This window comes from Pelophylax lessonae (assembly GCF_965119305.1).
Source record: "Pelophylax lessonae genome assembly, chromosome: 11".
NCBI lineage: Eukaryota > Metazoa > Chordata > Amphibia > Anura > Ranidae > Pelophylax > Pelophylax lessonae.
Genome location: NC_138778.1, coordinates 164,934,105 through 164,959,053, shown reverse-complemented (window position 1 = coordinate 164,959,053; position 24,949 = coordinate 164,934,105). Strand labels below are relative to the sequence as shown.

At 42.0% G+C, this 24,949-nt stretch overlaps 1 protein-coding gene across 1 annotated transcript; it reads left to right on the top strand.

The window, feature by feature from the left end:
• On the top strand, positions 1-24,708 carry LOC309567469 (keratin, type I cytoskeletal 19-like; the record flags this gene model as incomplete). The annotated part of the gene is made up of 7 exons (XM_082272858.1): positions 1-492; positions 5,890-5,972; positions 8,783-8,939; positions 11,359-11,520; positions 14,971-15,096; positions 17,743-17,963; positions 24,600-24,708. 7 exons carry the CDS (start codon positions 1-3, stop codon positions 24,706-24,708), a joined length of 1,350 nt encoding a protein of 449 aa, XP_082128984.1.
• Positions 24,709-24,949: the final 241 nt, after the last annotated feature.

The following is a 24,949-nucleotide window of genomic DNA, read 5'->3' as shown; positions in this document are numbered from 1 at the left end:
ATGAGTTGCAAAACTATTCAGTCACCTCATGGGGTTTACAGCACTTGTGGGGGATATTTGGGCTATCCCATGTACAGAAGTCACACATCTTCATCAGATGCAAAAAAAACCCCATGTATCTCTCATAGTGTACCTTACTACAGAATACACCACCAATTCCATGGAGGTTCTGGAGGGTTAGATATCAGGCACTCATCTTCTGGTCAGAGAGATGGCATTGGAAATGCGTATGGATTTAATAGAAATCACAAGATAAGAAGGTCTGTAAGCCACACTGCCTTGACCAGTAGCAATCTGTTCAACTTTGATGAAAAGAAAACCATGCAGTCACTGAATGGCCGCCTGGCATCGTACTTGGAGAATGTGAAACAACTGGAAGAGGAAAATGTGATGCTAGAGAAGAAGATCTGTGGATGGTATGAAAAAAATAATAACAAGGTCTACCCTGACTCTAGTCCATTCCTCCAGTTGATTACCGATCTTCAGAACCAGGTAAGAGAATGCTTTGGTGTAATTTTGAGCTGAATTCCAGGTTCAGCATAGTTACATTGATCCCACATGGACAAATGTAAGTATGCATAGGCCATACCTGACAGTGGAAGTGGAGAATCACTGGGCACAACCAAACCACCACCTGGTGCTCATGCTATAATGCACCAGAATGTGAATTGTTCATGAGCCATATGTTTGGGGCTAATGATAGGCACACATATGTCCTATGGACACATGGTTCACATTCTGGTGCATTATAGCGCCTGGTGGTGGTTTGGTTGTGTATAATTCTTTCTCCATCACATCTTTCCTAGAGACACTTTTATGGCTGCCCTGCTTTTTTTTGTCCATTACTAACTCTTATGCTTCAGCTGTCATCATGACACTATGATGAGAAGACAGTCTTTTAGCGCCCAATCTGGTTGTGTTGTGGAGAATCTCTGTAGTAGTCACCACTACTACAGCGATCATTGCTGTCCTATGCTGAACGGCTTTTACTGCAGCATACTGATTACAGGGGTGGCTTACTCCGCATGGGTGCCATTCAGAGAACGCCTTGTATTTTTCTCAATGCATACAAGGCTTTCTCAGGTTTGACAAGGTGGAGCGGTGGGGCAGTGACATCACATCCTTGGTTTAATATTTTTCAGTCTCAGACCTATAAAAAATACAGGAAAGTTAAGGGAAAGTCAGAATTATTTAAGTACTGGTCGTGGCTCAATGGCTCATAGGGGTTGATTTACTAAAACTGGAGAGTGCAAAAATGTATCAAAGCCAAACCATGAGGTCAGCATTAACAGGCAACCTATTTCACTCAGGACAGGTATTGTGCAGATTTCCTGTTACCATGTTTCCCCAAAAATAAGAATTTTAGCTACAAAAAAACACACTAGGGCTTATTTTCAGGGGATGTCTTATCTATGTCCCCTGTTTTCTCCCCCCCCCCCCCCGTCAGCTCAGGAGTCATCATTATGATATCTTTAATCCCGAAAATAAACCTTAGTTGATATAATTTCAAAAATATGTAATCTGTTTTGTAAAAAAGATTATATAATGGCCAGTGAGTCTCCTTTTGTAAAGTTATTGTCGAAAAAAACCTTATTTACAGTGCCTCTGGGCACTCACGTGATCCACATGAGCTCCTGTTCCCCGCTCTGAGCACTGCCGAGGGAAGGGCCGAGATGCCCGCTGACGTCAGCCCCCCTCCAAGCACTGCAGAGGGAAGGGCCATTAATGTCACCTGGGAGGAGAGGAGAAGATCTTCAGTGGGTCACATGAGCGCCCAGCGGGGCTGTAAATAAGGTATTTATGACTTAAAAGTGATAAAAGGAGACACACTTAATATTTTTACAAAACGGATAATATATTTTTACAAGGACTTTAATAAGGTTTATTTTCGGGGTAGGGCTTATATTGCAGCCACTATTTTTGGGGTAGGGCTTATTTTTGGGGAAACACTGTATAAATTGGTATTAAAGGTACCTATTTTTTTTCCCACACAGCGGTGAGTATAAAACTTGGGGTAGGAATGGTATAGATACCCCATATTCACAAATTGATTTTTCCAGTTAGAGATATGTGGTGTCTCACAGATCTATAATATATCATTGGAGAATGACTTTTATGCCTAAACTCTGCTATGAGTGAAGTGTCTAGTACAGAGCCAGCATCGCAAGGAGACAACAAGAAAAAAAAAAAAACACGGGTCTTTAGTATGCAGTGCATTGTGAATCTTTTCTTTTGTCCCCTTTTTTTTCCATTTATTTAAACATGGATGCCAGATACTCCAAGCCGAGTACAAGATTAAAATAAATATCTTGACCATTCACTCACATGAAGCAAATACAGTCATAAAGATGGTGCATTAAAAGGAGGCCTTGCATTTTTTTTTCAACAAATGCAAAGTATTCTCTGATTGGACACAGTGGAGAGGAAATGTAGTTACATAACAAATACCACCTTGTTCAATCAGAGAAAGCCTTGTGTTCACTGAAAAAACAAGGCTTTCTATGAATGGCCCCTGTGACAAGTGAGTGGCTCCTGTGTTCAATGTGTAGTAGGGGAATCCCTTGCATAAAACCTGAGCAAGACCCTGAAGACCCTGAAGATCATGGCTTTTGCTGTAGCACTGACTACTACAGTGATCATCAGGTATGAATAATACATACTTACAATATATAGGAGCAATTTAAGTATGCACTACAAATAATAAAACTTGGAGTTTGTCTTTAAATATTGTGACAGTGTGAGGTCCATTGTGTAAATGGAGGTAGAAAGCAAACTGGGTTCTCACTATTCCCAAGTGAGGGGCTTTACAATGTTTGAGCTGAGTGGAGAAAGGTGGTTTTTCAGCTTTCTCTGGGTTTTGATATTCCTGAATTTGGTTCGGGACTTCAGAGACTTCAAATGGCTTTGGGATGGAGGAAGCCTCTTGCCCAGTGTCTGGGTCTTGCCAGAAACCAGCAGGGTGTGTGTACAGGTGCACAATGCCTTTATAGTCATAGGCTTGGGCATAGCTCAGGGATTCCATTAGGAGACAGTACTCAATGCTGGAGGCAGAAGGTTCTGTATCTAGGGGACTGAGAAAGTCCAGATGACTGAGCGAGTCTAGAAGTCTTAGAGAGCCCAGGGAGTAGGGAGCAGCTACTGAGAGAGTTGAAGGGGCAAAGATCTGGGAAAGCTGGTGGTCTGGAGGATCAACACAGCTGAACCTATTACATACAAATATATCTAACACTAACATATCAGAAAAAAATAAAAATAATTCAAAAACAGAATCACTGAGTTGGAAAAAGGACCACCCCCTTGCATCAGTATTTTGTTAAACCACATTTTGCCTTTAGCCTGTTGGGAGATGTCTCTTCTAACTTTGCACATCTACACGTTGCAATATTTGCTCACTTCAGCAAGTCCAGTTAAATTTGATAGTGCCCATTTTTGGACTGCAGTCTTCAAGTCATTCCACAGATTTTCAATGGGGTTTAAGTCTGGGATCTGACTAGGCCATGCAAAGACATTCACCTTTTTCTTCTTCAACCACTGAGTGGTCATTTTTGCTGTGTGCACTTTCTGGCAGAGGCCAGCGGATTTTCCTCAAGAATTTGATGGTATTTTTCCCCACCCATTTATTTTTCCTTCTATCCTGACAAGTGCTTCTATCCCTGCTGCAGAGAAGCACCCCCATAACAGGATATTCTCACCTCCATGCTTTACTGTAGAAATGGTGTTATTTGGATGGTAAGCTGAATTGGATTTCTGCCAGACATATCGTTTGGTGTTGAGGCCAAATAATTACATTTTAGTCTCATCTAAACATAACACCTTTTTCCATGTGGCCTCAGAATCTTCAAGGTGTGTTTTGGCAAAGCTCAGTTGTGACTGCATGTGGCCTTTCTTGAGAAGTGGCTTTTCTTCTTGCGATCCTCCCATACAAGCCACATTTGTGGAGAATTTGTGATATTGTTGTCACATGCACACAATGACCATACGTTTCTGCAACTGCTTCAGAGTTACTGTAGACCTCTTGGTAGCCTCTTTGACCAGTTTCCTCCTGGCTCTTTCATTCAGTTTGGAGCGAAGTCCTGATTTAGGGAGGGTCTTTGTTGTACCTAATACCTTCTACTTCTTAATAATAGACTTCACTGTACTTCTAGGCATTGATAAAGCCTTTGACATTGTTTTGTATCCATCTATTGACTTGTCCCTGTCCACAACATTATCCCAGAGATCTTTTGCCTTGCCACCCATAGTTGATTGTTTGCTTCAGTTGCACTACCAGGGACATAAATGCTCCAGGAAAGCTAATTTCATGCTGAGCTAATCAAAATGACCACAGCTGATCACAGCCAGATTATGGCTTTGTGTGCCATTAAGAAGATGATTAGCTACACCTGATTGACTTTGTTTTAGTAGAGGATGATCTTTTTGCCAACTCAGTAATTCTGTTTTTGGATTTTATTTTTCTACATATAGAAATAGAAATTTTCTACATATAGCTGAATAGTTATATACAGCTGGATAAAGCATAAACTGTGTCTGTGTTAATTTCAGGCTGCAAAGCAACAAAATGTGATTATTTTAAAGGGTGATTCTTTTCTATAACCACTGTATATACAATATCTTACAAAATTTTTGTAAATATTTTATTATATATTTTCATGTGACAACACTGAAGAAGTTACAGTGTACAGCTTGTATAACAGTGAACATTTGCTGTCCCCTCAAAACAACTCAATACACAGCCATTAATGTCTAAAACACTGGCAACAAAAGTGAGTACACCCTAAGTTAAATGTCCAAATTGGGCCCAAAGTGTTAATATTTTGTATGGCCACCATTATTTTCCAGCACTGCCTTAACCCTCTTGGGCATGGAGTTCACCAGAGCTTCAAAGGTTGCCACTGGAGTCCTCTTCCACTCCTCCCTGACAACATCACAGAGCTGGTGGATGTTAGAGACCTTGCAATCCTCCACCTTCTGTTTTGAGGCTGCCCCACAGATGCTCAATAGGGTTTAGGTCTGGAGACATGCTTGGCCAGTCCATCACCTTTACCCTTCAGCTTCTTTAGCAAGGCAGTGGTCGTCTTGGAGGTGTGTTTGAGGTCCTTATCATGTTGGAATACTGCCCTGTGGCCCAGTCTCTGAAGGGAGGGGATCATGCTCTGCTTCAGTATGTCACAGTACATGTTGGCATCCATGGTTCCCTCAATGAACAGTAGCTCCCCAGTTTTTTGCCATGAGGTGCCATGTTGAACTTCCAGTGACCAGTATGAGCGAGTGAGAGCGATAACACCAATTGTAATACACCTGCTCCCCATTTACACCTGAGACCTTGTAACACTAATGAGTCACATGACACTGTGGAGGGGAAATTTGGGCATTTTCACTTAAGGGTGTACTCACTTTTGTTGCCAGCGGTTTAGACATTAATGGCTGTGTGTTGAGTTATTTTGAGGGGTCAGCAAATTGACACAGTTAAACAAGCTGTACACTCACTACTTTACATATTAGCAAAGTAGAATTTCTTCAGTGTTGTCGCATGAAAAGGTATAATAAAATATTTAAAAAAATGTGAGGGATGTACTTCTTTGGTGAGATACTGTATACAGTATATATAGTTTTGGCACTGATAGAATACAACTTAAAATATTGTGTAGTCCTGTAAATGTACCATCTCAATGCCTGTATTTGATGCATATGATTGCACAGTGAGGCTATTTATTCCTGTCCTGTACTTAGTATGGATTTCTTTTTTCCAAATCACTCCCATTAATACATACTGTACATCCTTTTACACCCTGCCCAGGTGCCGCCATCTAAACTGCATGCATAAAAATCAAGAAGTTCACTTGTTTTTAAAACCTGTTGTGCTAATCTCAGTTTATCTTTTTTATCCAGGTACTGCTTGTTACAGAAAATATAGCCAGTCTTGAAAAAGATATCAGCAATTGCCACATTGTTGCTGATGAATTTAGAAAGAAGTAAGTTGGTTATGTCTTACACCTTTAATTTCATTTATTACAGAAAACCTTTCTCACCTTCAAAATGTTATAGCATTCATAGGACATCCCGATTCCTGCATATAAAGGTGCATCTCATAAAATTAGAATACCCAGGCAGCACAATGTCTTGGGCCAGCCCTGCCAGCAATGTTAGTGTCACATTGGCAAAACTCCAGCAGATAACAGATTGTGCCTATGGCAGGCTTATGGTAATGGAACAGCATCTGAGTAGAGGGGTGGCTGGAGGCAAGTGGCTGACTAGCGGCAAATAGCAGACTGATGTGGATTCCAAATGACAGCACAGGTGTCCTGTTGGTACCAGCGCTGGCAGCGATGTCCCTATTCTGTCCCTACTCATCAGCAACCTCTCCTTAGGCTAAATCGAGCTGTCCCTATCAAGCATGGATCCTGTCTACACTGTATTCACTTCTCAACTGTATGCCAACTGCAGCAGGGCACTACTATTTATTAGCATTGCCCTAATGTTGGCCACTGGGATCATCCAGATAGAACACTGCTCTCTTGATGAAACTTACAGAGGCTGCAGATGTGCAATGTTCCTCTAATTTTTCATTCCCTCTGTATAGTGATCAGCAACACAGCGTTACCTACAGAGGGGTGGGTAAACTTCACCCACTTACAGACTCACTTTGTAGGTGTCATGACTCACTAATGGATGGGTGAACCATTGCTGAATCTAAAATTAAGGAATATTGCAAGTGTGATCAGGTGTATTTATTGAATACCAAGAGGTAGGTTAATTTTCAACTAGCCTTAGTGGTAAGATAAGCAACTCTTGCTTTGGGTAATAAAAACTGAAAACAAAAAGGAGAGAAAATGGTGGGGAAAAACCAGATGAAATACCTTGTGATATATTAATAACCTTGCCTTCTGTTTAGCATTTTTAAAGTCCCTATAGTATTACTCAGTCCAGTTTTTCTACTGGCAGCTGCCACCTAAAGGTATTTATTTTTTTATAGGTACTTATATAGCACCAACAATTTACACATATATCTTGTACATTCATATCAGTCACTGCCCTCAAGGATCTTACAATCAAAGGTCCCTATTTCACATATACTAGGACCAATTTACCTACAAGCATGTGTATGGAGTGTGGGAGGAAACCCACAAGGAGAACATACAAACTCTAGGCAGATTGTGCCGTGGTTGGGATCTGAACCGACCACCCTAGTGCTGCCTAGTGCTAACCACTTAGTCATTGTGATACTCATCTATTCATCAACATTCAATACTATGAAAGTGTTGGGGTTAATGGGAAAACTGAAACATTTCAGAAATCGAGCCTAAATATTGAAAAGAGAAGTATGGGTTTTTTTTTTTTTCATACTTACCTAGCTGGATGCTGCATTGGTGTGGTTGTGCATCTGTGTCCGCGGGCTCTAACACTGAAAACCGAGTGATCAAACACCGCCGATTGCTCGGTTTTCAGGGCTCCCTGAGCAGAGAGCTGGTAACTGTCAGTCACCACTGTCTGCTCTGCCCCCTCCTCGCTCACTGGAGCGCTGGGCTGTGGAGGAGGACGAAACTGCCCAGGCATGTGGTTGTACCCCATTCCAGTGTTGTGATTCTGCCCGAGCCTTGACCGGCTCTGTGATGTTAGCAGACAACGGATTTCTGCCTGCTCTCTGCTGAAAACGGGTCACAGGAGTGCAGAATGAACTGCACTCGTGTGATCCACAGGGAAAGTACAGCCATATGAGCTTTGGCTGTACTTCTCCTTTAAAGAGGTTGTATACTCATAAAAAAAATAAAAAGAAAACCCCTGTAAGACAAAAGGCATAGCTGTTCCAGCGGTGCCCACACACTGCTGTCACTGCTGACATTTTCTTCCGGGTTTGCGGGCTCCAGCGCTGTGATTGGCCAGAACCATGATGACATCACTCCCGTGCATGTGGGTGGGAGCTGTCTCGCGGGAGTGGTCTTTAACGGCACGGGGCATGGAAGGAGCGCCACCGATGGCCGTTCCTTCAGAGCGCATGCCCCAGTGATGTCACTGGCTGCATGTCATGTTAATATCTCCTAAACGGTACACGTTTAAGAGCTATTTACACTACCTTTAGGTAAGCCTTATTATAGACTTACTTATAGGTAAATGTTTGCTTCCTCTTTAAGTTAAACTTTGCATAGGCAAATTAAAGTATATGTAAACCCTCACCTTGTAAAACAACCCATTTCGTTTAAAATAGAAATGAAAGGCAAAACACTTGTATATAGAAATTAAAAACATTATACATACCTTGTTTTTCCCTGTTTTATGAGTGATTACATTCCCTCCAACCTCCCTATGCAGCTGAAAACAGAGAGCTGGGGGAAGAGAATCAGCAGCACACTGAACTTCCCTAGTGAACTGCTGTGCATGAGGGCATGTATGCAGGAGTCTGATGATTGGAGGAGAGTACACTGAGTTCCCAGCACAGCTGAAGAACTGACCATGATGCACTCTCATGCTTAGTGTGGTCAGTTTTTAATAGGAAAGCAGAGAGACTGGCAGGAACACGAGTGATTTCACATAAAGAAAGCAATACAAAGAGAACAGGAGACTTATTTTTTAGTACATGGTACAGCAGCCACATACAGTATCAGGAATATGAAATTTTGCGTTTACATACTCTTTAATAATTATACTGTAGGTAAATATTGTAAAATTGTATAGATAATTCAATCCTTTCACATATTTTTAATACAAAAATATGCACTTTCATGATATGAGCTTTAACAATTCAGCTTCCAAAAATGATATTCTTATGTTTCTTTTTGTGTTGAAGGCAAGCAATGGATTTTCAGATAAGGACAGTTGCTGAGAAGGACCTGTCTGAACACATTGGTATACTGGAAACCATTAACATGGAAAGACAGGATCTCAGTGTCCATATACAACGCCTTGAGGAAGAGTTGCAACAGCTAAAGAAAACCAGTGAAGAGGTTAGAAGCCAAATTTGGAAAAAATGATGACTGTTGTAAATGGTGGTGACAAGGACAAGTCCAATAACAGTCATAGTTGTTGTAGTGATAATGGTGTCAAACTATAATAATAATACTGATGTTTATGAGGATAGGTGCAGCAATCAATGAATTAAAAATCTGAAAGGACAAGAACTGTGTATGTGTGCAACCAATCACATCTGTTTTTCGTCTGGGAATTACAAACTATGACGTTTTAACACACCTACCGGTACTATAAATAATGACAAAGACCCACAACTGACCATCTTACACTGCACATCCAAAAGAACATAGCATTTGAGGGCATGCCATCTATATTACATACTCCACTTTGCATTACTAATTTCTGACCTCTAAACTATTTGTTACATACTCCTGACCTCTAAAATCTGCATAACTTACTCCAGACCCCCTGCTTTATTTACTCTTCCCCCCTGCACAGTGTATTACATGCTACTGACTTCTGAACTCTGTGTTACTTACTCCTCATCCTTGCACTGTGCCCTGCACACTACTGACCGCTTCACTCTACATGACTTACTCCTGGCCCCTGCACTCTGTGTTACTTTCTTTTGAACTCTGCATTGCATGCTTCTGACCTTTAAATTGCATTACCTAATACCAACCTCTGAATTCTGTATTACTTAATACTGCAATGCAAACATTATAGCGTTTACAAACTATGGTATATGAATATGAAAAAAAAAATACTATTAATGGCAGCAGGGGAGGACTGGGACAGGGGGCAGGGGTGCAATTGCCCCTCTGGGCCACTCTGATGTCCTGTAAAAAGTCTGCACCGCTTCTGCCACAAACATGCCTAAAGGATTCCTGGTAAAGAGAAGTAAAAAGTCCCCGCCACTGACCTACTGAGTGCAGGATGAAGACAAGGACAGAGTGCAGTCCTCCCTCCCCAGCATGAATGGTGTAAACTGTATCTGAGCAGAGGCCTGTTCCATGCCCCCCCAGCCAGCCCCAACCAAGCTGTTCAAGCTGCCCCCAACCACCCCCTGCTGGCCAGGTTGGGAACCCAGATTCAGCCAGTGAGTAGAGAGTACCTGGAGCAGGGCTTCAGCTTGGAATGGGGGTCAGGAAGAGGACGGGAAGAGGGAGAGTGGGGAGGGGGGCCGGGTCGATGCACCATGGGCCTCTGGTTTGTACCTCTTCCCTGGGCCAAAAGTTGCCAGTCTGCCCCTGAATGGCAGCAATTAGCGACTTATAGCGGGACTGCGATATTCGTTCGGACAGTCGGACACTAACTTTTGACACTTTGTGGGAACCAGTGACACTAATACAGTGATCAGTGCTAAAAATAGTGTATGCACTGTCACTGTACTAATGACATTGGCTGGGAAGGGAGTTAAATATCTAGGATGATCAAAGGGTTAAATGTGTGCCTAGCCAGTGTTTTTGTGTAGTGTGTTAGGTGCTTTTACTAGAGGAAGAGATGGATTTTATTCCCTGCCTTTGTCAGAACAGAGATCTGCCTTGTTTACATTCTGTGTGTTGTCCTGACGATCAGCGGGTGCTGAAGGATATCCAGTGCCCAGCACCTGCAGATCAGCTTTTGCTGTAAATAATCACAGCAGAAGCGGCCTCTGCAGGCAGAAGTGCAGAATCACAGAGCTGTCCTTAAGCAGTAAATCAGCTATAGGGCAGACAACAAGTGGTTAAAGAAAAAAACGGTTGAGCAGGGGATCTTTAATGTGGTAGTAAAAAAGAAAAAAAAATCTTCTACAAGGCAATGTTTTAATGTGCTAGTATGCGTTGCATACTAGCACATTATTTGAAACTTACCTTAAAATGAAGCCCTCCAGTGGCACACTGTCACCGCTTACAGGGTTTCCATCTTCACCCAGTCTTCCTTCCGAGTTCGTGGGCTCCACAGGAGTCACTTGTAACGGCACAGGGCTCTGAAGGAGCAGCACGGGTATGCTGTTCCTTCAGAGCACATGCGCCAGTGACATCACCATCGGCTTCACAAGTAAATATCTTCCCAACGGTGCACGTTTAGGAGATATTTACTGTACCTATAGGTAAGCCTTATTATAGGCTTACCTATAGGTAAAAATCAACCAAGGGAGTTTACTCTCACTTTACACCTGGAGTTGAGATATCATTTACGTTGTCACTTTAGGAGATGCAATTGTTAGTGGCTCTTGCTGTAACATAGTGACACTTGATAAGTGCAGTGGGTTTGTACAGTGGGGAAACCAGTCTTCAAAGGCAGGTTGTAAAGTGTTAGCTGCCTTTGAAGCTTTCCATCGAGCAACATAAGGCCAACACAATTTTTACATTTTATTTTTGTATAGTTTTTTTTTCTCCTTTAACAACTGTTTCTTTCCTCAGATCAAATTAATACTAATAATCTATATATTATGTTTTTATATATTTATAGGAGATAATGCACCTTCAAGCTCAGTTGGGAACAAAAGTCAACGTTGAAGTTGAGATGGCTCCTTCTATAGATCTGAATAAAGCCTTATCTGATATTCGGAAGGAATATGAATGCCTCATGGAGAGAAATCTTAGTGATATTGAAAGCAGGTTCAATGAGATGGTAAACATATAAGTTTCTCAATACGAAAAAAGAGGGGGGGGAAAAATGGACTTTGAAGGCACCGTAATAAAAAACAACACTTTATTGTTAATATGTATAAAACCACAAAAATGTGCGTCGACCGACCAAAAGGGGCGGAGACAGTTAATCAGGAGATACAAGTGGTCCGGTATATAAGGAAACCTCGCCACTTAGGACATACAATACAACATGAAAGTACAAAATTACAGTGAGATATCAATAGACAAAAAATGAGGACGCTATACGCTGCAGACAACCAGCACCAAAGGTGCAGGCAACGCAGAGCGTCCTACAAGGTACAAATACAACTTCCACAAGGAAAACTGATATATCCAATTGCTCTACATGTTTCGCCTGGTGTTCAGACTTCTTCCGGAGCTGTTTGGAATACAGATTCCATAAAGAGATGTTGCTGGGGCCAACCCGAGGGCACCAGAAGGATAGCACACCGTAAAAAATGTTTAGTAATCACGAGGGGTGACCTGCTGAGGCAACTAGAGGAGCACGCACTGCTTATGGCCGGTTAGGAGAGTATCAGGTAATCAAAGTAGGAAAATCACAATGACATACATGCCTGTTGCATATATAGCCGGGCATAAGGCGCAGGGGTAAATAGTAGGCAATTCCTCCAATAGAGGGCAACGTGCAGCGCCTCCTACAAATGTTCCTCACGATCGCAGATCCGTACCCCCCGGATGGGGAATGACCACTTATAAACATATAAGTTTATTGATGTGCTATATTGTTGCACATCAACAAATAAGCAAAGTAAGAAGTTAACTTTATAGCAAGTGGAGTAATGGCCATGTACATATAATTTCATCATTCTCCTGTTTTAATCTTCCTCTCCTCATCCTCTAAAAATACAGCACTTGGTGCTTATTGGGGCTAGGTTAAAATCTATTTTCTATTTAAAAAAATGTTAGTCCATCTGCCATTAGAGAGATTTCTCTTGACTTCCTGTCCCATAGATACAAGAGGAAGGGAGGGAATATCTCTCCAAAAGGATTAAAACCCTCACAGTTAACAAGTGACCTCAATAAAATATGTTGGATTTTCCTTCACTTTTTGCCCTGGAACAAGAGGATTTTCCCTCTATTCCTATTTTGGTGACTACAGAAATGAATGCTTGCTGTGTTGTGGAAGTAAGAACATTGAGGACAGCTCACTCTAAGCCAACTTTTCTCTCACCCCTTTTGCCCCAGAGCAACCCTTGAATGAATTTCCAGGTCTCAGGGAGCCCCCACTAAGATTAGTTCATTGGGGGTCATGAGAAAGTGCCCTCATTACAGTGGGGGCAGAATTTCACTGTTGCAGTCATGCCATGTGGTGTAGGACCTGGAAGTATTCAGGCACCATCAGATGGATGGCCAATAAGCTCTAGGAACCCCTAGCTGCCTCTAGAGAAACAATAGGGTTCCATGGAGCCCTAGTTGAGAATGGCTGCTCTAAGACTTCTATCTAGTCCTACTGCAGAAAAGTGCAAAAACTAAGGGAAGATTTGTGCTTCTACACAATGGCTTTTTATGAGAGGTCAGGGCAATGGAAGGAGCACACAAGGAAATACCTATGCAAAGAACTGGACAACATAGTATTTTTCTGCAAAGATTAATAAGAGGGATTAAGTATATTCTGTAACCTGTATTGAGTAGAGGTCAGCAGTCCTCTCCTACAGGGGATCCAGGAGATCGTCTGAAATCAACATCTCCATGATGCTGGTCAACAGAGGGAAGAATGAAGTGCTCTAGAATATCCTGGTAGAGGGCTGCGCTGACTTTTGACTTAATAAAATACAGCGGACCAACACCAGCAGATGACATGGCTCCCCAAATCATCACAGACTGTGGACATTTCAAACTGGACCTCATGCAACTTGGATTCTGTGCCTCTCCACTCTTCCTCCAGACTCTGGGACCTTGATTTCCAAATGAAATGCTACATTTTCCACAATCCATGATGATTTGGGGAGCTATGTCATCTCCTGAAGTTGGCCCACTGTTTTATCAAGACCAAAGTCAGCGCAGCCCTCTACCAGGAAATTGTAGAGCATTTTCCAACAGAACTTGGCACTTGCCCACACTGTCAACTACAAAAGTACCAATACCTGGTTTAATGATCATGGTATCAAACTCGTATACTATACTGTACATGGACATACTTTTCACTAAGCCAACATTTCTGTATCAAAAGTCCTTTTTTTATTGGTCCTATGTAATATTCTAATTTTCTGAGATACTGAATTTTGGGTTTTCACTAACCTGAAGCCATAATCATCAAAATTAAAAGAAAGAAATGCTTGAAATATATCACTCTGTGTGTAACTCATCAATTTAAAATATTCAAGTTTCACTTTTAATTGAATTACTGAAATAAATTAACTTTTTAATGATATTCTAATTTTATGAGATGCACCTGTACTTGTTCCTGAGAGCCACGGCTAAGTACAGTGTTCTAGATCAGTGGCAGTCAACTGAAAAATTGCAGAGGGTCCCAAGTGTGGACCCCAACATTTTCAGGTGGGCACACAATAGAAGCGTATTTTCACACCTTAAGGCTCAAAAATGTTTGCCCTCTGTAAACTGAAGAAGTTGGAGTACAAAACTCCCCAGCATTGACGTAATGGGCCACATAAATAACCCCCGGAATTGGTGTCATTACTATTAAAATTAACTCACATTGGTGGTAAGTGGCAGTAAAAGTTAACCACCCACCCTCCATTGGTGTGGTTGTTGGGAGTGACATTTTACCCAACCCGTCCTTCATTGTTGGTTGATCAAGGGCAGTAAAATTTGACCTCACCCTACCTGCATTGACAGTCAGTGGCAGTGAAAATTAACCCCCCCCCACATTGTTGCTCGTGCCAGTGAAAGTAACCCCCCCCCCCCTACATTGAGGGTCATGGCAAGTTTACCCTTCCATGCCCCCTGTATTGGTGGTAATGGCAGCAAAAGGTTTTCCCCACTCTCTTTGAATTTTTGGTCATGGCAGTAAAAGTTAACCTCCACCTCCCCCCCCCCCAATATCAGTGGTTATATTGGTGATCATGAAAGTCAACCCCCCATATTGGTGGTCTTGCTAATAAAAAGTGTTAACCCCCCCCTCGTATTGGTGGTCCTGACAGTGAAAGTGTTAACCCCCACCCCATTGTTGGTCACTTACCCTTCACACCCAGAGAACGGCATCCACAGTACAGTCTCTCTTTCAGTGTTGGGTGCTAAAACACAGATGCAGTTCCAGTGCATGGCCCCCCACTGCCGCTCTGCCCATGGATCACACCTAGAGGGTCGTTGGGTACCAGGGTCATAGATGCCTACCAATTAATAAGTCCATTGATTGCTTAAACAGATCTTTACTAACATGTATTGCTCTTACTCAATATCACTATGTACTTGTCATTTTCCTAGTCTACACAAATTCTATACTTTGCAGACCTCTGAACTGAATAATCAGATGTCCAGTGGTATCGAACAACTGCAGCAGTTTAGTAATGAGACTATTGATCTAAAATTGCAGAAGAAAACTTTGGAGGCTGAACTGAGCACACAAATGGCCATGGTAAGTCTTAGGCAAGGAATTGTCAAATTAATAGTGTGGGGGACAGGGCACTCACCTAGAAATCATGAACTAATTTAAAAAAAGTGTAGAAATTCAGGTTTTCAGGGAACACCCGTTTAAATAATGCTTAGTGAAACATTAAAGTGGTAGTAAAGCTGGCTTTGTGATTTTTACCTACTGGTAAGCCTCTAATAAAGCTTACCTATGTGTAAAATGGATATCTCCTAAATGTGCACCATTTAGGAGATATTCATCCTGGATGCAGCCGTTCACATCAGCGACGTATGTGCTCTGAAGGTCCGGCATAACCTGCCAAGCCATCGGAGCTTAGTGAGGGAACCTAGCACATGCCGGAGCACGCAAACCGGGAAGAGAGACCGGGGAGAAGATAAGTCAGCTCTCTCAGCGGCGACAGCATGCCACTGGAAGGCTTTGTTCTAAGGTAAGTATTTCAGAATGTTGCATTGCATACTAGCACATTATGCAATTGCCTTACAGGTGTTTTTTTTAGGAGAAAACCCCAGAGAAAATGCAGAAAAAAAAAAAATGACATGACCCCCCCTCAATCCATACCAGATGCTTATTTAAAGTTGCAGCCTGGCTGGCCAAGGAAGCAGGGTGACGAGTGTGCCACCTTCCTCCTAAACCATGCTAGGCCAGATACCCTTAACATGGAGAAGGGGGACCCTCCTAGCAAAGCACCTTGCCCTCATTTAACTTACACAATATAAACCTGTGGACAATAACTTTGTCCAGGGATGTCAACCACAATAAACAATGCCTGGCAGGGAAATGTCATCTATAAGATAAAGATGGTAATAGCAGTTGTTTTCTTTGCAAATGTCCATTTTGCTGTAGTATATTCTACAAAAAAAAAACAGGATCCCCCACAAAAATCTACACCAGAACCTAAATCCTTGATGAGGGTCTTTTATACATTTGAAAATATGAGGGGGAATTCCATGCAAAAAAACTATGCCAGAGCCTTTGAGCCTGGAAAGGATTTAAGGAGAAAATTACAGAGAAAATGCAGAAAAAAAAAAAAAAATGACATGACCCCCCCCCCCCCTCAATCTATACCAGATGCTTATTCAAAGTTGCAGCCTGGTTGGCCAAGGAAGGAGGGTGACGAGTGTGCCACTTTCTCCTAAACCATCCTCAACATGGCGAAGGGAGACCCCCCTAGCAAAGCACATTTCCTCATTTAACTTACACAATATAAACCTGTGGACAATCACTTTGTCCAGGGATGCGGATCCTTTTCAATCACAATAAATGATGCCTGTCGACTGGCCAAAATAAAAACCACACCGGGATCATGTTTTATCGTGACAACTGCTCAAGCTATATGACATCTCCTGAGTTTACAGGTGAGTTGTACACTGAGAGGTTGATTTACTAAATTGGAGAGTGCAAAATCTGGTGCAGCTGTGCATGGTAGTTAATAAGCTTCTAATTTCAGCTCATTCAATTAAGCTTTGCCAAAAAAAAAAAAAAAGGAAGCTGAGCTTCACCAGATTTTGCACTGGGCAGATATGGTGGCTGATGTCATTGACCACATATAGCCATGACCATATTGGGCGGATATGGTGGCCGATGTCATTGACCACAAATAGCCATGACTTTATTTGGTCAGTGATGTCAGTTACCACCCCCAGCCCTTTTTTTACACCCTGACTCCCTAAAAACAACCAGCTTGAGCGGTTGAGCAGCAGTAGTATTACCACTGCTAAATGCATCAGCGGTAAGGGGATATGTAAGTATGAGGATTTTACAAGATATACAGTACTGCATTTCAAACTGCATTAATATGTTTCCATTTCTATAGAAAACATGAAACTATGGGCAAAAGAGCAGAGCCAGTCAAAGAGATAAAAAAAAAAAAAAAACGGAATTCCAGCAGATATATATATATATATATATATATTAATGCAGCTCTGCATTAATTGATAAATTGTATTTTTAAATGCAAGAAGGGTAATTTCTTAAATCTGACCTCACATTAGCCTTTTGCAGCAGAGCTTAGACAAGAGAAAAGAGAATAAGCACAAAGAGCCAGAGGTGAGCTTGTCAGCATGGGGCCAAGACCTGAAAGTGTCACTGAACCCCAGCAGAGAAAATGTCAGGTCTTCTCACCTCCCAGACAGAGTTGCAGTAAATCTCAGAAGCAGATGCAAATCCTTACATCTATGTATGTAGCTGTTTAGCTTTAAACATTCTTAGGTCCCTATTCCCTAACTCCCTATGACTTTATAAACAAGTAAAGCAATACCAAATGTATATCATATTTCTGTGCAAACTCCTGCACACTGAGCAGCACACACCTCTATACAGAATATATATGATGGCATTAAGAGTTTGAGCTTTGTAACTTCCAAGGCAGGTTTGACTCGGATTGGTGGCTGAGAAAAATTGCTAAACATTGCCATTTTATTTTCAGCAGGGTTTTTGTGTGTTAGACACAGCAAGGAGGGTGTTCTAGCATCACCAGTAGGTATGGCCCAAGATCACCAAGTTGCAGAGGAAAGGAAGTAGGGTGGACTGGTAGAATACAGCCAAATCTAAGTCAGATTAGCTTGATTGGGGGGCTATCCTTTAAAAACTCCTTTGTTATACACACATTTATACTCTTTTGGTATGCTTTAGGTATCAGTTTACAATTCCGATTTGATGGAGATTAATGGAGATTATAGTTCCCTACTGAAACAACTGCAAGATATGGTAGAGATTGTTGAAAATCAACTGGAAGAAATCCAATCAAAATTTAATCAATTAAGTGATGAATATGGAATCCATGAAAATATGAAGAACTACCTTGAGAATGAAATAGCCAAATACAAGGAACTTCTTGATGGACAGACCACTAAGTACGTACAACAGCCATGTGATCCTCTGTTATATACAGTATTACATATTGTATGACTATGTACAGCACCATAAGGGTTTCCAGGATATTTTTGGGCCCCTTTACTTTTCACTTTTTTAAAGGTTTACCAACAAATCAAGTGCTTTAACCACTCACTGGTAGTTATATTTAACCACTTCCATACCGAGTCATGTAAAATGACGTCGGCAAAGTGGTTGTCTAGATCCGGTGTTCCGTGAAAAAACCATACCCGTGAGAAAACCATACCCTCGTCACTTCCGGAGGGTATGGATTTCTCACGGTACTTTAACTTGCGGCGCTTACATTATAACAGCTCCCCTGCATCATGCCTCATGTCCGCTCCTTCCCCTGTCACTTCCCTGATCTCCGTTAATAAATATAAAAGCGGATCACGGAGCACAGGTACACCCGCCGCCGCTTTTATATTTATTAGGGGAGATCAGGGAAGTGACAGGGAGAGGAGAGGAGATGATTGATGTTGCAGCCGAAGTGTTTTAATGTTACCGCCGCAAGTATTAGTGCCGTTAACATATCATGCTCTCCGAGCATGCGCACTTGCTAACTTCTTTCTTGTTCAATCACGTCTGCGGGGCTCTGAGCATGCGCACTGCTGCGCTGCTCTGCTGTTTCAGACCGGAAGTGACGAGAGGTATGGTTTCTTCACGGGGTATGGTTTTTTAACGTTACACCGGGCCGCCGTCATATGACGTCGGCCCGTTCTAGCTGCTACTGCGCGCCCCCGGCGGCGCGCAGCGGCGCGATCAGGGATGAGGCTCGTCCCTCGGACATAGCCCATCTCTGATCAAGGTAAACAGCCAATATAAATTGGCTGTTTACCACGTGATCGGCTGTGTCAATCACAGCCGATCACATGAGCGGCTCCAGCACGAGCCACTCGTTCTCTCTGCAATGCGCGCCCCCGGGGGCGCGCAGAGCAGCGATCGGGGACGAGGCTCGTCCCTCGGACAGAGTCGATCCCCGATCTAGGTAAAGAGCCAATGAAATTGGCTCTTTACCACGTGACCGGCTGTGTCCAATCACAGCCGGTCACAAATGTCAACAGAGAACACGGTAACTAGCTGTCACCGTGTTCTCCTCCTCACACACTGATCCTGTGTGAGGAAGAGAGTGTGGTAACAGCTAGTTACCAAGTACAGTGCACCCCAAACACACTGATTGCCCCACCCCCCCAATAAAGAGCACCTGTCACTAGCCCATCAAAGTACCCGAGTACCTGTCACCAGCCCATCAGGTACTCAGATGACAGGTACTTGGGTACTCTGATGGGCTGGTGACAGGTACTCTGGTACTTTGATGACAGGTACTCTGATGACAGGTACTCTGATGACAGGTACTCGGGTACTCTGATGACAGGTACTCGGGTACTCTGATGACAGGTACTCGGGTACTCTGATGACGGGTACTCAGGTACTCTGATGACGGGTACTCAGGTACTCTGATGACGGGTACTCAGGTACTCTAATGACAGGTACTCGGGTACTCTGATGACAGGTACTCGGGTACTCTGATGACAGGTACTCGGGTACTCTGATGACAGGTACTCGGGTACTCTGATGCCAGGTACTCGGGTACTCTGATGACAGGTACTCGGGTACTTTGAGTACCTGTCAACGGAGTACCCGTCATCAGAGTACCTGAGTACCTGTCACCTACCCATCAGAGTACCTGACGCCTGAAGTACCCGAGTACTTGCCGCCTGCTCATCAGTACCCATCACTACTCATCAGTACTCATCAGTACCTATCACGTATCAGTACTGATCATCAGTACCCATCAGTACAGTATCACCTATCAGTCAGTGAGTACTACTCATCAGTACCTATCACCTGCCTGTCACCTGCCCATCAGAGTACCCGAGTACCTGTCACCTGCCTATCGGAGTACCCGAGTACCTGCCACCTGCTCATCAGTACCAGAGTACCTGTCACCTGCCCAACAAAGTACCCGAGTACCTGTCACCCTTCATACAGCCACCATGTCCAAGTCCAAGTCCAAAAAGGTTTATATACGTCCTCCGTTTAAACCTAAATACCGGTGTTATGGCAGCAGATAGCTGCCATAACCCTGGTATTTTTTTAAACGGTGGACGGTTGGCTTTCCGATAAGGGTGGTCCCAGCGGCGGATTCGCCATGGGATCACCCTTCCGGGATAGCGGAAGAGGCGCCCCCCCCCCTCCCGACGCGTTCCGGTCCTTTTCCTCGCTTACCGGACCCGCCAGCAGCGGGGAAAACGATCCGGTCCCGAATCCTCACAGACAGGATGTCGAGTGAGGGCAAGCTTGCCCTCACTTGACTCTATGGTCTTGGAGGACCGGAGCTACGGAAAATGTTGTTGCCTAGCAACCGGTTTAAAGGACCTTTTTTTTTTTTTTCATTTTATATAATAATTTTTTTTTTTTTCTATCTTTTAGTGTACTTGTGAGATCTGAGGACTTTTTGACCCCAGATCTCACAAAAAAGAGGTCCTGTCGTGCCTATTTCTATTACGAGGAATATTTACATTTCTTTTAATAGAAATAAAAATGATAAATTTTTTTTTTTTTTAAACGGTGTAAAAATAAAAAATAATAAATAAAATAAATAGTAAAAAAAAAAAAATAAAAAAATTAAAGCGCCCTGTCCCCGTTAGCTCGCGCGCAGAAGCGAACGCATACAGAAACCCCGCCCACATATGTAAACGGTGTTCAAACCACACATGTGAGGTATCGCCGCGATCGTTAGAGCAAGGGGAATAATTTGAGCCCTAGACCTCCTCTGTAACTCAAATATGGCAACCTGTAGAAATTTTTAAATTATCGCCTATGGGGATTTTTAAGTACCAAAGTTTGTCGCCATTCCGTGAGCGTGCGCAATTTTGAAACATGACATGTTGGGTATCTATTTACTCGGCGTAACATTATCTTTCACATTATGGAAAAAAATTGGGCTAACTTTACTGGTTTCTTATTTTTTAATTAAAAAAAGTGAATTTTTTCCCAAAAAATTGCGTTTGGAAGACCGCTGCGCAAATACGGTGTGATAAAAAATATTGCAATAATCTCCATTTTATTCTCTAGGGTCTCTGCTAAAAAAAATATATAATGTTTGGGGGTTTTAAGCAGTTTTCTAGCAAAACAACTGATTTTAGCTTGTAAACACCAAATGTCAAAAATAGGCCTAGGCAAGTGGCTAGGATGCATGATGATGCTCCTTGGATGTTAGGCCCCTCTATATGGCTAGGCTGTGAAAAAGTCTCACACATGTGGTATTGCCATACTCAGGAGGAGTGGCAGAATGTATTTTGGGGTGTCATTTTTGCTGTGTACATGCTATGTGTTAGGAATATCCTATAAATTGACAACTTTGTGTAAAAAAAAAAGTTTTCATTTTTTTCCCACATTTTCCAAAAACCTGTGGAAAAAAATCATATGTTCAAACGACCCATAATGCCTCATAGAATATACGTTGGAGTGTTTGCTTTCCAAAATGGGGTCATTTTGTGGACTTTTCCATTGTATTGGTGCTCTAGGGCCTTGAAAAGTGTGATAGGTAGTAAGAAAGTTTTATGTGTATTTATGCTCCTAGAACGCCTGAATGTGCTTCTTGGACGTGGAGTCTCTTTTTGTGGCCAGGCTGTGTAAAAGTCTCACACATGTGGTATCGCCATACTCGGAAGGAGTAGCAGAATGTATTTTTGGGTGTAATTTTTGCTGTGTACATGCTATGTGTTAGAAATAGCTTATAAATTGACAACTTTGTGGGAAAAAAAAAGAAAAAAAATGTTTTTTCTTCATTTTCCCAAGAATTGTGGGAAAAAATTACAACTTCAAAAAACTCACCATGCCTCTTACTAAATACCTTGGACTGTCTACTTTACAAAAAGGGGTCATTTGGGGGGGTATTTGTACTGTCCTGACATTTCAGGGCCTCAAGAAAGGAGATAGGCAGTCAGTACATCTGGTGTGATCAATTTTCAGTAATTGGTACCATAGCTTCTAGACTCAATAACTTTCACACAGACTAAATAATATACACTAATTTGGGTTAATTTTACCAGAGACATGTAGCAGTATACATTTTGGCCCAAATGTATGAAGAAAAATTAATTTTTTGCAAAATTTTATAATTGAAACTAAAAAAAAGTGTTTTTTTTTCAAAATTTTTGCTCTTTTTTTGCATATATCACGAAAAAAAAAAAACCCCAGTTGTGTTCAAATACCACCAAAAGAAAGCTCTATTTGTGTGAAAAAAATGATAAAAATTTTGTTTGGTTACAGTGTAGCATGACTGAGCAATTGTCATTCAAAGTGTGAGAGTGCTGAAAGCTGAAAATTGGTCTGGGCAGGAAGGGTGTCTAACTGCTCTGTATGGAAGCGGTTAAACAGCCAGCCGAAAACCTTTCTGTTCTAACTGAATGTATAAAACATCATTTTTTACAGTGCACTGGGTGGGAACATGCCATGTACCTCAGTTTCCATGAGGTACAGTATATATACATATACTGCATATATAAAAATATATCAGTATGTATCACTGATTGAACGAGGTGGAAAGCAGAGGTAGTGATGTCACAATCTCCACCTCATCCAGTTAGAGAACATCTTGAAGTCACTGGAAAAAGACCTATATTGTTTGCCTAGCATACTGTACCTTCTAGGCTTTAATCATTGAGAGCTATATGATTTGTTATTAACCCATAGACCATAAAGGTACCGAGGCATCCTCACTTAGCTACACCATATAGGAGTTTGAGTGTGAACCAGGCAAGGACTCCTTGGTGGCGGTTCCCCATCCGGGCAAGGTGATCGTGCGCGTCTGTACCCATATTTCACATTGAATATCTCTATTATGCGCATGAGCAGCGCTTCCCTTGGGGGTTTACCTATATGCTCCTAAGCTTTGAACCCAGATGCTGTAAAGACCAGGCTTCAGGCGAGGCTGGTGATATATACCAGTAGGTCCTAAAATAAGTCCACCTTTACAATTCTCTGATTTCTGATATTCAACCGCAATCATCGATCACCTTTCTCGTTAACTCATTATGCTGAGACCACTTATCTGGCTTATGGTATTACAATAACGATACAGTTCTATGATTAGCTCCCGATGAAGCTTTATATATAAAGCGAAACATGTCGAGAATCCTAAGAGCATCGTAAATACTGAATATCGTAAACATTGAGCATCGTAAATACTTACCTTCCACTATCCTAATTCAGTAGGATTTTTATTTCCCTAATTTGTGTATATCATGATATGTACTTATTTTTGTCTCCTTTTGAGATATATGAACTGTTTCTGTAGATTTTAATGTATTACAATTGTGCCAGAAATGTCCTTGCCTGGTTCACACTCAAATTTCTGTAAAGATTGGGATGTGGCACATAGTTAAAATATTTAGTGGCGATCAGAGTACTGCTATCTGAAGTCGCTATCTCATTCAACACCATATAGGAGGCCTACTTGTCTGTGGTATGTATGTTATCCTCCTCAAATTACTGTCCGCCACTGGCCTTGGCATCTGTTCCCTGTTTTGTGAGTTTGTCTTTATTCAATAAAAAATATTGTGAAAGAAAAAAACACAAGGTCTTCTATAAATGGCAGCTGCGTTGAGTGAATTAGCTACTGTAGTCAGTGGGTAGTGCTTCACATAGGACCTGGAAGATCTTGGCTATCACTTTAGCAGCTCCTGCTACTACAGCGATTTTCAGCTTTTCTAGTGGTCTATCAGGAATGAATAATGCAAACTTATATTGTGCCAAACTGGATCAATGTAAGTATGCAATACAAATAATTCCTTGAGTTCAATCTTAAAGTGGTTCTAAAGGCAGATGTTTATTTTTCCTTAAGGCATTCTCTGCATTAAGGCCACCAACAGCGCCTCCCTTATACTTACCTGAGCCCGATCTCCATTCATTGATGTGTATAAGAGCAGAGGACCTCTATGCTCTCCCCCTCCTTAATGGCATTTCCTTTGGCTCCTGCCCCTGTCAATCTTAGCCAGTGATGAGGTAGCGGGGGCGGAGCTGCGTCCCGCTGTCTGTGTCCATAGATACAGATAGTGAGGCTCAGGAGTAAGTCCATATAAGTGCCCACATAACAAGTGGCTTTCTTTTGGGGCAGGGGGCGAAGGAGGATCAGGGCTGTTTTGGATGAGACCATTGCACAGAGCATTTAAGTATGACGTTTATTAGTTTATAGAAAAAAAATGTACGTTTGGTATCACTATAAATAGGTTATAATCTGTGTTGTTGTTATAAAACTACTATGATGCGTGTTGACACAAGTATCTACCTTATTCTAGGCATTCTTTCTGGCCTATTGGGGAAGTTGGTCATGGTCACCAGATCTGATGCCAAGAAGCTAGAACTGTCGGAATTCCACACCTCACATATAGGACTTGTTCTTCCGATCCTCACTTGTCTTTCCTAAAAATATGCAGGGTTTCAGAATGTGATATATATATTGTTAAAGAGACAGGTTTCATTCATGGGTACGTGAATGAAAGCTCCGTTCCACAACTCAGCCTCTGGTCACTTAGCTTCTGATTATGGTGAACATGCAAGACTACTTTACAAAATTATCTCTTGGAGAATATACATTTCCTCTGTTACAGTTTAACCACTGGAATTATGTTGATTGACAGCAACCTTAGGGAGTGGATGGCCCTAAAATCTCCTTGTGGTGAAATGGACTCCAATGGATGGAAATTGATGTCATTCTAAATGTATGAAAGACTTTTGGTTTGATTTTGTTGATAAATGTCTGACTGGCTACCACACCTATAAAGAATTTTCTGCCACTCAGAAGAAAGTTAACAAATGCTGTGTGAAACAATTTCATTGTAAACCTCTATATTCTCTGTTATCTCTGACCAAGGCAGGACAAGTTCTCTTGTTGATGAAGCACCCCTGGTACACTAGCCATGGTGTGCTACAAGATCTAAATGTGTACATAAGATTTTGA